Source organism: Haliotis rufescens, unplaced genomic scaffold, assembly GCF_023055435.1.
Source record: "Haliotis rufescens isolate VD_foot unplaced genomic scaffold, xgHalRufe1.0.p SCAF_50, whole genome shotgun sequence".
NCBI lineage: Eukaryota > Metazoa > Mollusca > Gastropoda > Lepetellida > Haliotidae > Haliotis > Haliotis rufescens.
In genome coordinates, this window is record NW_025964224.1 from 528830 (window position 1) to 547533 (window position 18704).

The 18704-nt window shown below is 44.4% G+C and overlaps 1 protein-coding gene across 1 annotated transcript; it reads left to right on the forward strand.

The window, feature by feature from the left end:
* Positions 1–17003, forward strand: LOC124151352. Its single transcript, XM_048384713.1, has 8 exons — positions 1–244; positions 3576–3899; positions 3992–4011; positions 5004–5199; positions 6434–6544; positions 11633–11759; positions 14966–15163; positions 16334–17003. Exons 1-8 carry the CDS (start codon positions 53–55, stop codon positions 16588–16590), a joined length of 1425 nt encoding a protein of 474 aa, XP_048240670.1. The 5' UTR covers positions 1–52; the 3' UTR covers positions 16591–17003.
* Positions 17004–18704: the final 1701 nt, after the last annotated feature.

An 18704-nucleotide genomic window follows, 5' to 3' on the forward strand; every position in this document is an offset into this window, starting at 1 on the left:
TGTCACAAACAATCTGCATCTCAGATAACACAATACAGAGGACACCATCAAGATGGCGAGGCTGGTTTTGGCAACAACGACACTGCTTCTGTCGTCCTCTCTCGCCGTGTTCGAGCCTGGCTGCAGCTTCATGAACAACCAATGTGTCTACAACGTCAAACTGGGACATGAGGGTAAATGTGATGCCCATGGAACAGCGACCACTACCGGAGGGGGGACCAACACCTGCTGTAATGGCGTACAGGTGGGGCTGCTTGTCTGTGGGCTAGTCATAATGGTGTGTTTCTGCAGAGTGGAGCATTCGCTTTAAAAGCTCTTGTTGAGAGTATTTCGGATAACTGATTGTCCTCTTCATAAGCGACAGAAACCGACATGACACGGCCACTTCCAGCTAAAACGACGTCGAGTACATCAAAGTTTACCCATAGATAGCAAAGTTAATCCTCAACCTTGTCAACTTGACTAGGTCACCTGGTAAAACAAGCGCCTGACCTAGTCAACTTATCATTGACAATCAACTGATCAGAGTGGCTCGTAAAAAATTGGAAACACGAATTATACACCTGTGACGTCATCCCTTTGTTCTGTACAGAGTTGTCTGTTTTCAGCATGTACTTGGAATCAAGTTGAAAGCCAGGAGCGAATATATACTGACGGAAATAAGTAACTGTACTTCGTTCAAAGCGGTGTTAATGTTATATTATTAAAAGTAACATAATATTTGGTCAGCCGATTTATGTATCATCACACTGATGTTTTTAGTTAAAAGTCAATTTGACTTCTGTCGCTAATCATTATGACAAAAATGATCAGTCAGTTGGATTCATGAATGGTTAATTTGACTTATACTTGGGAATAATGAGTTTTGACTAATTGCGAAGTCAAATTGGCTTTCAGGGTCGTCTTTTTCTGTACAATCAATTTGACTAATTCTCATTTTCTTTCGGTGTTACAGCAGGAGTGTATCTCTATATTCCAGATCTTTCATCTCAATCCCTGTGTTTTACTACGTCTCCTGAACTATACTCATAAAAAAAGAAACGTTTGATTGGTATAAATATCTAAACAAAATCCATTTATGCCAAGAAGCGATACTGAGTGCACGCCAACAAAGAATCTATTCAGCTGACGTCATCTCGAGGAGCAGGTGGTGGTTACATGAGTTATCTCCCTTGTCATTTACTCCGGTGCGAAAGACCACGGGCATCCATGACAGCCTTGCCACGTCTACCCATATACACATTTCGATCCTGACAGTGTCCTGCCACTATTCCTGTAGTGGAGGAGGTCACGGTGCGCCTGTGGTGATAGCTGCGTCTGACCGACACTACGATTGAGGATGTCCCAAGCATGTTTGATCAGGGACAGATCTAGTGAATATGAATATTTCTTTAATACCCAGGCAAACTGAAGTCTGTCAGTGTCGTACTGGAGGGCTTTATCCTTGTAGAGAACACCAGTTAAATTACCTGCAATGTTTTCACACCATCACGCTTTCCCGCCAAATGGACCCTTTCGCTGGTGATGGTGGATGGAATGAACAGACCACGCACATGTTGCATCTTCCCGAGGCAAGGGAGTTAAGTGACTATACAAGTCCAGTGTTATAGTCAGTTCACTCCCTTGCCTCAGGAAGTTGACATGCTGGAACCTTAAGTAGCCATCGTGTGCAGGGGTGTTATCTCTGTGTCTTCCTGATGTAGACCTGTCGCCCCCAGTCTATTGATGGTTCTTGGATCATTCATGGCACTAACAACCTCCTGCTGGGAGGTCCTGCCTCATGCCCATGTCGTTGTGACGTGAGCCGAGTGTCACGTGGCAGTTTTCTGCTGTGTTGTGGCACAACTTGACCTGTGAACGCATTTGTCCTTAAATGATTTCTAGAGGTGTGTTTTGGCCTCAGAGTTGTGTTTCTCCACTGGAGAATGCTTTAGAAATACTAAATGTGCATATAAGTGTCTTGTGTTTGTAACTACGCTGTGTTATAACTCATTTGTCCAACTCATTTTAATGCAATATGTAGGGGTATATTTCAATTATGAAGCTACATTCGGTCCTTCTGTGATTCACTTTCACTGACAATAATAGTGTTCAAAGTTTACTATCTAGATGAATTTCTCTACATTTTGGTAGAGTTTACTTATCAGCAAGTATTCTTGTACGAGGTGGCCCATCGTCACAAAATAAAATAGGTTAGGTAGTAATCAGATATGCTTTCATTGTCAGCTTCCTGTGTAAGCAGAATACTATTAGGCATACAGCAACAGCTAATTTATGAATACAAACATTTTTCATACCTCGGTAGGATTCGAACCTGCAACCTCTTGATTTGTAGTTCGTCACGCTACCACGCTACAGATACTGTTGTGTCAATTTTCCTAGTCACAATAAGCTTGTTATCCCCCCGACATATAATGACGGGGGGATATAGCCATCAGTATGTCTGTCTGTCTGTCCGTCCGTCCGTCCGTCTGTAATCATTGTTTGTCCGGAGCATATTTCCTAAACCGTACAACCTAGCTTCACAAAACTTGGTACACTTACCAATCAGGTTCAGTAGTAGTGCCTTTTGCTATTTAGAGATTTTTAGAATTTTAAATTTTTGTCGTTTCCATGGAAATATGATGAACTTAGGAAATTTGAGGGTACTGCTCTTGTCCGGAGCATATTTCCTAAACCGTACAACCTAGCTTCACAAAACTTGGTACACTTAACAATCAGGCTCATTAGAAGTGCCTTTTGCTATTTAGAGATTTTTAGAATTTTATATTTTTGTCGTTTCCATGGAAATATGATGAACTTAGGAAATTTGAGGGTAGTGCTCTTGTCCGGACCATATCTCCTGAACCATACAACTTAGCTTCTCAAAAGGTTTTACACCTATCAAGCAGGTAATGTAGTGGTGCCTTTGCTATTAACAGATTTTTTTCTTTTTCTTTTTTCAATTTAAATTGAAAATTGATGGAGCATATCTTCTAAACCATGCGACAGAGATTCACCAACTTTTATGCACATATCAATCATGTTCACTAGTAGTGCAGTTTGTTATTTATAGATTTTAATCTTTTAAATTTGTAGCCCCTGACATATAATTCTAAGGTGTACTTTTTACCGATATCATATACTATATATGATGTGAGCTACATAACCTAGTACATTCTCTTTATGCCTTTGTGTAATGAGGCTACTACAGAGCTATTCATATGCGAATCTGCGAAGTTATTGTTATTACAATTTCATGAGATCATCAGAAAGTGAGCTACATGAACCAATATTTAATAACCTTCATTATATTTCTGGTTTTGGCATCAAGGAAAAAGATTTCCTTGCCAATCTAAATACATTTGAAGGTACACACAGTTTACCGACATGCCATTTAATTGGTGATTATATTAATTAAACAAGTGATATTTACCAATCTTTAGAATCTTCGTGCAATCTACCAGGTAGGGTAGTAAATACATTGTTTACTAACCTTCCGGCTTCTTTGACTAATTAAGTTAGTCGAATTCCCTAGGTTTTTTTTTTCTCAATGCCGTTCGTCACACATGTTAAAAAGACTTCGATTGTTCCAGGGCAATATGAACAATCTACAGGGCGTGGTCGACGAACTCGTCAAGCAGATGCATGAGTTTCAGCAGAAACTGGGAATTAGCCAATCATCGTCTGTCCCACTGAACAAAACGACCAATGAGAGGGACCAGCTACTGCAAGCACTGGAAAACAAAGAGGCTGAACTGAACACCTCGCAAGCGAACCTGGCGCACCTTGTACAGCAATCCGCCAATTTAATCCAGAACTTTAAGGAGGAAATCGCCAACCTGACCCGAGACCTTAACAACTGTAGAGGCGTCCTTGGTCTCCAAACAAGCAATGTCAGCCAGTCCACAGGTTGTCCCGTGTGTCTGATAACGGTTTCACAGTCTTGTAAGTTGCTTGGCGTGACGTGGAAAAACCTGACTACATCTGAAGATGATTTTCCTGTTTGCAGTCGGACGATGGCGCTGTTGCGTTGGGCTTCCGTCAGTCGTGGCATGCTTTCGCTGTTCACTTGCTGTAAGATTGTGATGACATGCAAATGAAAACCCAACGTTTCTATAGACCAACAAGTGATGTTGCACCTGCATGTCATCAGGTGTGTTTCAGTGTCAGGCTCTCACGTGGTTGTGTTTTTGCGATTGTTCCTTCTTTTCACCAAATTTCTGCAGTACCTCCTTCTCTCTGCACAAATCAATCCTAATCCATGCAGAATTGACCAATTCATATTTGGTCTTAATGTTGTATTGATGTCAGCAACACTCTGTCAGATATTTACGATTTTCCTCCTTTTGCGTTTCTTTTTTTTACAGAGTATATTACCCGCGAAGAACCGGGTTAGAATTGGTCTTCCGCATCTCATGCTTGTCGTAGGAAACGACTAAAGGAATCGGTTTGACAGACTCGCTGGCTTGCTTGGTGCAGTTATGGTATAACGAGATCGATGCTCGTGAAACAAACAAACAAACAAACAGTTGTGTCAACCTTGAGTTCGCCTTCGGAAAGGTTCCTACATTTAATCTATATTTAGCTTGCCGAAATAAGTAATGAAATCCACGGATGTATAACCAACTTAAATTAATGATAACCTTATGTTAATTACTTTGTTTTATAGATCCTCCATTACCTGTAAATCAGAATTGTGGAAAATAGATTCGAACTTAAAACGTTTTATCACCATCAGAACTAACAATCGCGCTTCAGTAAACAAATCAAGACAAGTTATTGATCCACGCCATAACTATTTACAGCTTTAACTTAACTTTCTGATTTCATGCTCTACAGTGGAATGTGCCAAACACAGATTCCTTCTAAATCAGACACTTTCTTCACAAGAATTTGTATAAGTAGCTTAAGGCTATATAGATCACCATATGGAGTTTTGAGGCGACGTTTGAATGGTACAGCGAAATGTACAGGTCGGGTTCCGTTAGTGTGTTTGTCGAAGTCACATTCCTTAAATAAAGAAATATTCGTTTATTGTGTAACCTTACAGGAAGCTACATGTACAGTGATCCGACGTCAGGAGATTACGATTACAACAAACGGAACAGAACATTCTACCTCGCCTCCCCTGACTTCCGCCCCGCTCCCGCCTACTGTGTCAGGTTCTGGTACAACATGTACGGGGCAGACACCAAATCTCTCCTGGTCTACGCCAAGGTTTGTAGATAATGTACTGGGCAGACATCAGATCTCTCCAGGTCTACGCCAAGGTTTGTAGATAATGTACGGGGCAGACACCAGATCTCTCCTGGTCTACGCCAAGGTTGGTACAACATGTATAGGGCAGACACCAGATCTCTCCTGGTCTACGCCAAGGTTGGTAGATAATGTACTGGGCAGACACCAGATCTCTCCTGGTCTACGCCAAGGTTGGTAGATAATGTACGGGGCAGACACCAAATCTCTCCTGGTCTACGCCAAGGTTGGTAGATAAGGTACGGGGCAGACACCTGATCTCTCCAGGTGTACGTCAAGGTTGGTACAACATGTACTGGGCAGACACCAGATCTCTCCAGGTGTACGTCAAGGTTGGTAGATAATGTATAGGGCAGACACCAGATCTCTCCAGGTGTACGTCAAGGTTGGTACAACATGTATAGGGTAGACACCTGATCTATCCAGGTGTACGTCAAGGTTGGTACAACATGTATAGGGAAGACACCAGATCTCTCCAGGTCTACGTCAAGGTTGGTACAACATGTACAGGGTAGACACCAGATCTCTCCAGGTGTACGTCAAGGTTGGCACAACATGTATAGGGAAGACACCAGATCTCTCCAGGTGTACGTCAAGGTTGGTACAACATGTACAGGGCAGACACCAGATCTCTCCAGGTGTACGTCAAGGTTGGTACAACATGTACAGGGCAGACACCAGATCTCTCCGGGTGTACGCCAAGGTTGGTACAACATGTATAGGGTAGACACCTGATCTCTCCAGGTGTACGTCAAGGTTGGTACAACATGTATAGGGAAGACACCAGATCTCTCCAGGTGTACGTCAAGGTTGGTACAACATGTACAGGGCAGACACCAGATCTCTCCAGGTGTACGTCAAGGTTGGTACAACATGTACTGGGCAGACACCAGATCTCTCCAGGTGTACGCCAAGGTTGGTACAACATGTACAGGGCAGACACCAGATCCAGGTCTAAGTTTGTTAGAAAGGGTATGGACAGTTATTTGAACCAACTGTCTGAAGACACGTTGATTACTGAGAATGTATCTGTCTGTTATGAACTTGAAGATTGAAGTTCCATTTACTCTCAGACTCTTCAATAAGAACACTTTATTTTTCATACATACACAGAACACATGCTTGTGCAGATCTGTTGGGCTGCTAGTGTCTATTTAATTGTATTGTAGGTCTTCCTGGGTTTTGTTTGCTACAGGTTGGTTCAGGTCTTGGTTATCCCATATGGCGTAGCTATGGCAACCAAGGACAAACATGGCATCTTGGCGAGATCAACGTAGACCCTGAATTCACAGGACATCCTTTCAAGGTGTGTTGGTGATTATGGTGTGTTGACATGGATGATTTGTTGATGTGATGGTGTGTTGGTATGAAAAGTGACAACCATTCACTGACGTTCCCCTACTGAGAAACAAGGCACTGACGTTCTGCTATTGAACAACATAGCACTGACGCTACCCTACACACAAAGGCATTGAAGATTCCCCACTGAACAACAAGGTATTGACGCAACCCTACTGAACAACAAGACACTGACGCAACCCTACTGAACAACAAGACACTGACGCTACCCTACTGAACAACAAGAAACTGACGCTACCCTACTGAACAACAAGGCATTGACGCTACCCCACTGAACAACAAGACATTGACGCTACCCTACTGAACAACAAGGCATGGACGCTACACTACTGAACAACAAGGCATTGACGCTACACTACTGAACAACAAGGCATTGACGCTACCCTACTGAACAACAAGGCATTGATATTCCCCTACTGAACAACATCCCCCTACTGAACAACAAGAAACTGACCCTACCCCACTGAACAACAAGACATTGACGCTACCCTACTGAACAACAAGGCATTGGCGCTACACTACTGAACATCAAGGCATTGGCACTGCCCTACTGAACAACAAGGCATTGATACTCCGCTACTGAACAACACCCCCCTACTGAACAACAAGGCATTGACGCAACCCTACTGAACAACAAGGCATTGGCGCTACCCTACTGAACAACAAGACACTGACGCAACCCTACTGAACAACAAGGCATTGACGCCGCCCTACTTAAATACAAGACACTGACGCTACCTTACTGAACAACAAGGCATTGACACTACCCTTCTGAACAGCACCCCCCTACTCAACAACAAGGCATTGACGCTACCCTTCTGAACAATAAGGCATTGACACTACACTACTGAACAACAAGGCATTAACGCTACCCTACTGAACAACAAGGCATTGACGCCGCCCTACTGAACAACAAGGCATTAACGCTACCCTACTGAACAACAAGGCATTGACGCTACCCTACTGAACAACAAGGCATTGACGCCGCCCTACTGAACAACAAGACACTGACGCTACCCTACTGAACAACAAGGCATTGACGCAACCCTACTGAACAACAAGACACTGACGCTACCCTACTGAACAACAAGGCATTGACGCGACCCTACTGAACAACAAGGCATTGACGCTACCCTACTGAACAACAAGACACTGACGCTACCCGACTGAACAACAAGGCATTGACGCTACCCTACTGAACAACAAGGCATTGACGCAACCCTACTGAACAACAAGGCATTGACGCTACCCTACTGAACAACAAGGCATTGACGCTACCCTACTGAACAACAAGGCATTGACGCTACCCTACTGAACAACAAGGCATTGACGCTACCCTACTGAACAACAAGGCATTGACGCAACCCTACTGAACAACAAGGCATTGACGCTACCCTACTGAACAACAAGGCATTGTCGCCGCCCTACTGAACAACAAGACACTGACGCTACCCTACTGAACAACAAGGCATTGACGCAACCCTACTGAACAACAAGGCATTGACGCTACCCTACTGAACAACAAGGCATTGACGCTACCCTACTGAACAACAAGGCATTGACGCTACCCTACTGAACAACAAGGCATTGACGCTACCCTACTGAACAACAAGGCATTGACGCAACCCTACTGAACAACAAGGCATTGACGCTACCCTACTGAACAACAAGGCATTGTCGCCGCCCTACTGAACAACAAGACACTGACGCTACCCTACTGAACAACAAGAAACTGACCCTACCCCACTGAACAACAAGACATTGACGCTACCCTACTGAACAACAAGGCATTGGCGCTACACTACTGAACATCAAGGCATTGGCACTGCCCTACTGAACAACAAGGCATTGATACTCCGCTACTGAACAACACCCCCCTACTGAACAACAAGGCATTGACGCAACCCTACTGAACAACAAGAAACTGACCCTACCCCACTGAACAACAAGACATTGACGCTACCCTACTGAACAACAAGGCATTGGCGCTACACTACTGAACATCAAGGCATTGGCACTGCCCTACTGAACAACAAGGCATTGATACTCCGCTACTGAACAACACCCCCCTACTGAACAACAAGGCATTGGCGCTACCCTACTGAACAACAAGACACTGACGCAACCCTACTGAACAACAAGGCATTGACGCCGCCCTACTTAAATACAAGACACTGACGCTACCTTACTGAACAACAAGGCATTGATATTCCCCTACTGAACAACAAGGCATTGACACTACCCTTCTGAACAACACCCCCCTACTCAACAACAAGGCATTGACGCTACCCTTCTGAACAATAAGGCATTGGCACTGCCCTACTGAACAACAAGGCATTGATACTCCGCTACTGAACAACACCCCCCTACTGAACAACAAGGCATTGACGCAACCCTACTGAACAACAAGAAACTGACCCTACCCCACTGAACAACAAGACATTGACGCTACCCTACTGAACAACAAGGCATTGGCGCTACACTACTGAACATCAAGGCATTGGCACTGCCCTACTGAACAACAAGGCATTGATACTCCGCTACTGAACAACACCCCCCTACTGAACAACAAGGCATTGGCGCTACCCTACTGAACAACAAGACACTGACGCAACCCTACTGAACAACAAGGCATTGACGCCGCCCTACTTAAATACAAGACACTGACGCTACCTTACTGAACAACAAGGCATTGATATTCCCCTACTGAACAACAAGGCATTGACACTACCCTTCTGAACAACACCCCCCTACTCAACAACAAGGCATTGACGCTACCCTTCTGAACAATAAGGCATTGACACTACACTACTGAACAACAAGGCATTAACGCTACCCTACTGAACAACAAGGCATTGACGCCGCCCTACTGAACAACAAGACACTGACGCTACCCTACTGAACAACAAGGCATTAACGCTACCCTACTGAACAACAAGGCATTGACGCTACCTTACTGAACAACAAGGCATTGACCCCGCCCTACTGAACAACAAGACACTGACGCTACCCTACTGAACAACAAGGCATTGACGCAACCCTACTGAACAACAAGGCATTGACGCAACCCTACTGAACAACAAGGCATTGACGCTACCCTACTGAACAACAAGGCATTGAAATTCCCCTACTGAACAACAAGGCATTGACGCAACCCTACTGAACAACAAGACACTGACGCTACCCTACTGAACAACAAGGCATTGACGCTACCCTACTGAACAACAAGACACTGATGCTACCCGACTGAACAACAAGGCATTGACGCTACCCTACTGAACAACAAGGCATTGACGCAACCCTACTGAACAACAAGGCATTGACGCTACCCTACTGAACAACAAGGCATTGACGCTACCCTACTGAACAACAAGGCATTGACGCTACCCTACTGAACAACAAGGCATTGACGCTACCCTACTGAACAACAAGGCTTTGACGCAACCCTACTGAACAACAAGGCATTGACGCTACCCTACTGAACAACAAGGCATTGTCGCCGCCCTACTGAACAACAAGACACTGACGCTACCCTACTGAACAACAAGGCATTGACGCAACCCTACTGAACAACAAGGCATTGACGCTACCCTACTGAACAACAAGGCATTGACGCTACCCTACTGAACAACAAGGCATTGACGCTACCCTACTGAACAACAAGGCATTGACGCTACCCTACTGAACAACAAGGCATTGACGCAACCCTACTGAACAACAAGGCATTGACGCTACCCTACTGAACAACAAGGCATTGTCGCCGCCCTACTGAACAACAAGACACTGACGCTACCCTACTGAACAACAAGGCATTGACGCAACCCTACTGAACAACAAGGCATTGACGCTACCCTACTGAACAACAAGGCATTGACGCTACCCTACTGAACAACAAGGCATTGACGCTACCCTACTGAACAACAAGGCATTGACGCTACCCTACTGAACAACAAGGCATTGACGCAACCCTACTGAACAACAAGGCATTGACGCTACCCTACTGAACAACAAGGCATTGTCGCCGCCCTACTGAACAACAAGACACTGATGCTACCCTACTGAACAACAAGACACTGACGCTACCCTACTGAACAACAAGGCATTGGCGCAACCCTACTGAACAACAAGGCATGGACGCTACCTTACTGAACAAGGCATTGGCGCAACCCTACTGAACAACAAGGCATGGACGCTACCTTACTGAACAAGGCATTGACGCTACCCTACTGAACAACAAGGCATTGACGCTACCCTACTGAACAACAAGGCATTGACGCCACCCTACTGAACAACAAGGCATTGACGCTACCCTACTGAACAACAAGGCATTGACGCTACCCTACTGAACAAGGCATTGAGTGAGTGAGTGAGTGAGTTGGGTTTAACGCCGCTTTTAACAGTATTCCAGTTATATCACGGCGTGTCAGCTTAATGTGGAAGGAAAGCCCGAAGTGATGCAGGTCTAAGACGTTTACCACTTCGATGAAACCCACGAGCACGGGCATGGTGCTGACAAACCTAGAAACATAATTGAGGCGAACCAGGATTCGAACCCACAATCATAGGTTTCTGGCGTGCCCAAGGGACGCAACTCTGCACAGCGAATTGCGGCGCCTTAGACGACCCCCAACAAGGCATTGACGTTTCCCTACTGAACAACAAAGCATTGACGCTACCCTATTGAACAACAAGGCATTGATGTTCCCCTACTGAACAACAAGGCACTGACGTTCCCCTACTGAGCAACAAAGCACTGACGTTCCCCTACTGAGCAACAAAGCACTGACGTTCCCCTACTGAACAACAAGGCACTGACGTTCCCCCACTGAACAACAAAGCACTGACGTTCCCCCACTGAACAACAAGGCACTGACGTTCCCCTACTGAACATCAAAGCACTGACGTTCCCCCACTGAACAACAAGACATTGACCTTCCCTTACTGAACGACAACGCATTGACGCCACAACGATCTAACGTGTATTTCACGTTTTAGATTTTTGTGCAGTGAACGTTAATCTCCTGTTATATTCCAGGTGGTGTTTGCAGCAATGACTGATGCCTACATGGTCAGATGGTCATTTCACCCATTCTACCATTCACGCAACACACGAGAAAACATAGCGATCGACGATGTATACGTGTACAACACAACGTGCAAACGTAGGTTCACATTATACAAGCGCCACAAACACCGCGGCTAGTCGTCGACACACGCTACATTCACCGTCACCTCTTCACTGACACACACTTCATTGTTCCGTGTCGACTTTCAAGTTGTGAACATAAGTTAACCCAGAAATCTATACATACAAGTATACAGTGTGAAACCATCAAAAAACAAAGAAATGGTATACATTGAATATTTATATTATACCAACAAAAATTACTGCAAAGTAATTACTATGGCAGTACACAATATATCAGAAGTACAAAATGGCAGTAGAAAATATATAGCAGCGGTAATAGCAAAAATGTCAGTGATAATAATATTCACCATCGACTTTTTACTGAGATGCTACATTCACCATTCACTGTTCCCTGAGACGCTACATTCACCATTAACTGTTTACTGAGATGCTACATTCACCACCGACTGTTCACTGAATCGCTACATTCACCACCGAGTGTTTACTGAATCGCTACATTCACAACCAACTGTTTACTGAGACGCTACATTCCCCACCGACTGTTTACTGAGACGCTACATTCACCACCGACTGTTTACTGAGACGCTACATTAGCCACCGAGTGTTTACTGAGACGCTACATTCACCAGCAAGTGTTTACTGAGACGCTACATTCACCACCGAGTGTTTACTGAATCGCTACATTCACCACCGAGTGTTTACTGAATCGCTACATTCACAACCGACTGTTTACTGAGACGCTACATTCACCACCGACTGTTTACTGAGACGCTACATTCACCACCGAGTGTTCACTGAGACGCTACATTCACCACCGAGTGTTTACTGAGACGCTACATTCACCTCCGAGTGTTCACTGAGACGCTACATTCACCATTGACTGTTTCCTGAGACGCTACATTCACCTCCGAGTGTTCACTAAGACGCTACATTCACCACCGACTGTTTACTGAGACGCTACATTAGCCACCGAGTGTTTACTGAGACGCTACATTCACCACCGAGTGTTTACTGAATCGCTACATTCACCACCGAGTGTTTACTGAATCGCTACATTCACAACCGACTGTTTACTGAGACGCTACATTCACCACCGACTGTTTACTGAGACGCTACATTCACCACCGAGTGTTCACTGAGACGCTACATTCACCACCGAGTGTTTACTGAGACGCTACATTCACCTCCGAGTGTTCACTGAGACGCTACATTCACCATTGACTGTTTCCTGAGACGCTACATTCACCTCCGAGTGTTCACTAAGACGCTACATTCACCACCGACTGTTTACTGAGACGCTACATTAGCCACCGAGTGTTTACTGAGACGCTACATTCACCAGCAAGTGTTTACTGAGACGCTACATTCACCACCGAGTGTTTACTGAATCGCTACATTCACCACCGAGTGTTTACTGAATCGCTACATTCACAACCAACTGTTTACTGAGACGCTACATTCACCACCGACTGTTTACTGAGACGCTACATTCACCACCGAGTGTTCACTGAGACGCTACATTCACCATTGACTGTTTCCTGAGACGCTACATCCCCCACCGAGTGATCATTGAGACGCTACATTCACCACCGACTGTTCACTGAGACGCTATATTCACCATTGACTGTTTCCTGAGACGCTACATTCACCTCCGAGTGTTCACTGAGACCCTACATTCACCATTGACTGTTTCCTGAGACGTTACATTCACCTCCGAGTGTTCACTTAGACGCTACATTCACCACCGACTGTTTACTGAGACGCTACATTCACCTCCGAGTGTTCACTGAGACGCTACATTCACCACCGAGTGTAAAATGAGAAACGCTGCATTCACCACCGAGTGTTCACTTAGACGCTACATTCACCACTGACTTCACTGAGACGCTGCATTCACCGCCGACTGTCCTCTCGTCACTGACATACGGAATATTCACCGCCGACTGTCCTCTAGTCACTGACATACGGTACATTCACCGCCGACTGTCCTCTAGTCACTGACATACGGTACATTCACCGCCGACTGTCCTCTAGTCACTGACATACGGTATATTCACCACCGACTGTCCTCTAGTCACTGACATACGGTACATTCACCGCCGACTGTCCTCTCGTCACTGACATACGGTACATTCACCGCCGACTGTCCTCTAGTCACTGACATACGGTACATTCACCGCCGACTGTCCTCTAGTCACTGACATACGGTATATTCACCGCCGACTGTCCTCTAGTCACTGACATACGGTATATTCACCGCCGAGTGTCCTCTAGTCACTGACATACGGTATATTCACCGCCGACTGTCCTCTAGTCACTGACATACGGTACATTCACCGCCGACTGTCCTCTAGTCACTGACATACGGTACATTCACCGCCGACTGTCCTCTAGTCACTGACATACGGTATATTCACCGCCGACTGTCCTCTAGTCACTGACATACGGTACATTCACCGCCGACTGTCCTCTAGTCACTGACATACGGTACATTCACCGCCGACTGTCCTCTAGTCACTGACATACGGTACATTCACCGCCGACTGTCCTCTAGTCACTGACATACGGTACATTCACCGCCGACTGTCCTCTAGTCACTGACATACGGTACATTCACCGCCGACTGTCCTCTAGTCACTGACATACGGTATATTCACCGCCGACTGTCCTCTAGTCACTGACATACGGTATATTCACCGCCGACTGTCCTCTAGTCACTGACATACGGTATATTCACCGCCGACTGTCCTCTAGTCACTGACATACGGTATATTCACCACCGACTGTCCTCTAGTCACTGACATACGGTATATTCACCGCACCCTCTTCACTGTTAAAGGTCGATTTACCGCTCCCTGTTCACTGTCACACTGTTCGTGTCCTCCATGTGTTTGCTCATTGTGATTGTCCCCGTTACCGAACAGACTGCTGCAGGCGGCATCCACTCACTTCCTACAGCAGCACTCCGTACATCAGGTAAATCACACTTCGTTGCATGTACGTCCGCCAGACACGTTGTACCGTTGTGGAAGTCGAACCCAGGTCTTCAGGGCAATGAGTTAATGCGCTAACTGCCTCGCTTCACAGCTGCGCCTTACTGTGCAGATGTTTAAGGACACGCAACTGGAGACATGAACCCTGTAGTGAGCCTCGTGTTGTAAGCACCCGTCGTTACTGTTGCAGACTAATAACCGGCTTCTTACCCCCTCTGTTGTCAAGATATCCCCACCTGTCAACCGGGAGCAGTAACACGGAGGGGAGCTAACTCTTCCTCGTGCTACACTTTCCACACAACTCCTAAACCCTGGTACAAGAGTGCTGAGGCCTGCCGGCAAGAGGGCGCCACCTCACACCTGGTGGCGATCACATCTAAGGAAGAGCAGGACTTCCTTGTGAGCACCATCAAACTAAGTGCTGGTACGTTCAGGCTGCCCATGCTCACGTAGACGCTCACTGTAACTTTCAGGGAAGTGTCTGTCCGGTGAACGAGCTGCAGTTTGTGAGATGCACAGTTTCAATATATAGCTTTATTACTTGCCTTGTCTCATTTTTTTTGTCTCACCACTAAGTCAAACAGGTCCACTTGACGTGAATATTTCTTCTGTATTAGCTTTGTGTGTTATTTTTAACTCGTCAGATATTTTATAAGTCTTGCAAATGTGCAGAGGGAAAGAGACAGTGGGAGAGAGAGTGAGTGAGTATGGTTTTATGCCGCTTTTAGCAATATTCCATCAAGAGAGAGAGAGAGTGGTAGTGACAGAGAAATATAGAATGGAAGTGAGGGATAGAATGGTAGTGATAGAAAGAGAACGTGTGTAAGAATGGCAGTGATCCATAGAATGAGTGAGTTGGATTTGCCGCCGCTTTTAACAGTATTCCAGTTACATCACGCCGTGTCAGCTTAATGTGGGAGGAAAGCCCGAAGTGATGCAGGTCTTAGACGTTTACCACTTCGGTGAAACCCACGAGCACGGGTATGGTGCTGACAAACCTAGAAACATAATCGGGGCGAACCGGGATTCGAACCCACAATCATAGGTTTCTGGCGTGCCCAAGGGACGCAACTCTGCACAGCGAATCGCGGCGCCTTAGACGACTGGGCCACCCGTGCCCCCCACTGATCCATAGAGAAAAAGGACGGTGGTGATAGAGAGTGTGAGACCTAGAGAGGAGGAGCGGGGAGGTAAAAGTGGGAAAAGCGTGCATATCTTTTGTGTGACATTCTCTTGTAAGTGGCGTAATACAACCAGAGTTTGTCACATACAGGCATGAATAATGTCTTCTGCTAAACAGTTCATAGTCGTCACATTCATCGTGTTCTTTAACTTCTGTATCACTGAAAGGTATTCTGATACCATATTTGGTAAGGGGCACACATTGTATATGTGCTAAGGGACAGGAAGTGTCTTGTGCGGGGGATGATGGGAGAAGTAAAAGGTTAGGCTGCCACTGACCACGTGATCTGTTCTGGTGTACGTTCCGACACACACAGGTTAACAGTTGAATGTACTATACTTTAGTCTACCATGACATAACGTGTTATTTGTTTGCGCGATGCGTTACTTCACAACCATTCTTTGTTCTTAGTGTTGAATGCAGCTGGTAGCAATGGCTGGTACACAACCGGAAATGACGAAAGATCCGAGGGCCATTTTGATTGGACAGACACCGGCACTCCCTACCAGAGTGCGTACAGCGACTGGCATCAGGGACAGCCCAACAACGTTGCCAACGACCAGGACTGTCTACTGCTTCAATACGCTAACGCCAACTACGAATGGGGAGACGTCGGATGCGACGAGGCCCACCCCTATATCTGTGAAGTAGACCTGCCTGTAGTTTAAGGCAACACAGTTAATGTACCAGTATATCTACATTGTAATTACTCAGACACAATGTAACAGTATGTCTACATTCTAATTACTCGGACATATTGCAACAGTATATCTACATTGTAATTACTCGGACGTAATGTACCAGTATATCTACATTGTAATTACTCAGACACAATGTAACAGTATATCTACATTGTAATTACTCTGACATAATGTAACAGTATATCTACATTGTCATTACTCGGACATAATGTAACATTAAATCTACAGTGTAATTACTCGGACATATTGCAACAGTATATCTACATTGTAATTACTCGGACGTAATGTACCAGTATATCTACATTGTAATTACTCAGACACAATGTAACAGTATATCTACATTGTAATTACTCGGACATAATGTAACAGTATGTCTACATTGTAATTACTCGGACGTAATGTACCAGTATATCTACATTGTAATTACTCAGACACAATGTAACAGTATATCTACATTGTAATTACTCGGACATAATGTAACAGTATATCTACATTGTAATAACTCGGACATAATGTAACATTAAATATACAGTGTAATTACTCGGACATAATGTAACATTAAATCTACAGTGTAATTACTCTGACCATAATGTAACATTATATCTACATTGTAATTACTCGGACATAATGTAACATTATATCTACATTGTAATTACTCGGACATAATGTAACATTATATCTACATTGTAATTACTCGGACATAATGTAACAGTATATCTACATTGTAATAACTCGGACATAATGTAACATTAAATATACAGTGTAATTACTCGGACATAATGTAACATTAAATCTACAGTGTAATTACTCTGACCATAATGTAACATTATATCTACATTGTAATTACTCGGACATAATGTAACAGTATATCTACATTGTAATTACTCGGACATAATGTAACATTATATCTACATTGTAATTACTCGGACATAATGTAACAGTATATCTACATTGTAATTACTCGGACATAATGTAACAGTATATCTACATTGTAATTACTCTGACATAATGTAACATTATATCTACATTGTAATTACTCGGACATAATGTAACAATATCTACATTGTAATTACACTGACATATTGTAACAGTATATCTACATTGTAATTACTCGGACATTATGTAACAGTATATCTACATTTTAATTACTCGGACATCATGGGTAGGTTTCTCGGCAGGATAAAGCCAACGGATAAAAATGATATCCGTTGGGGTCATATGCGGATAAAGATGCAAATATCAAAGGTCAAGTAGGGACTACTTTCACTGTTTATAAACAAACATGCCGTCGCCCTTGTCATTCGGCGATCGAGTCAGAATTAACCATCGGGAATCTGGATAAACTACAGGGATAATTGCTTTCATTATCAAAAGAACAGTCTAATATACTGAAAATTAGTGTCTTACTGTGACGTAGCTAAGGCATTTTATAAGTTTTGGCAACATTGGAGATATAAATTTCGACCCAATTTTGCGAGGGCACGAGGCCTAGCCAAGCGGGATCAGTAGCCCTATTTGTGCTTGTAGACCTCTGCTGCTTGAACCTTCCTCCACAAATTAAAATAGTTGGATTTGGCCGAAATATGTTTGAATTGTTACTTTGTTTCGTTTTGTCGTTGTGTGTACATCTGACTACACTTCTTTACGTTATGACAGGACAGACCGACTGTCAACGACGTCTGACCGTGGCCGTGATGTCTCATAGACTAGGGTAAGAGTAGCTTCCCTTTGACAAAGGGCAGTTACTCTAGCAGACAGACCGATGGATTGCCGCGAAAGGCAATTAAAAACAATTGTTGTTTTGCGTATATGTTGCTTCGCCACTGTATAAGAAACAGATTTTCAGTTGGAACTATATTGGCTACTGTCACTGTCCGACTGAGACATCACTTACCCTGTGACGTAATAAATATTAATGCGCACATTCAAGGGAAACTCGCAATGTTTCGGTAATGTTTTTGAGAGAGGGAAAGCGATTTTAAGCACAGAATTATAGAAAGACATTATATGATAAAGAGGTTATCACGCTTGTGTGTTTGGGGATGGTAAATATCCTGCATTAGGAATAAACATTGTATTTA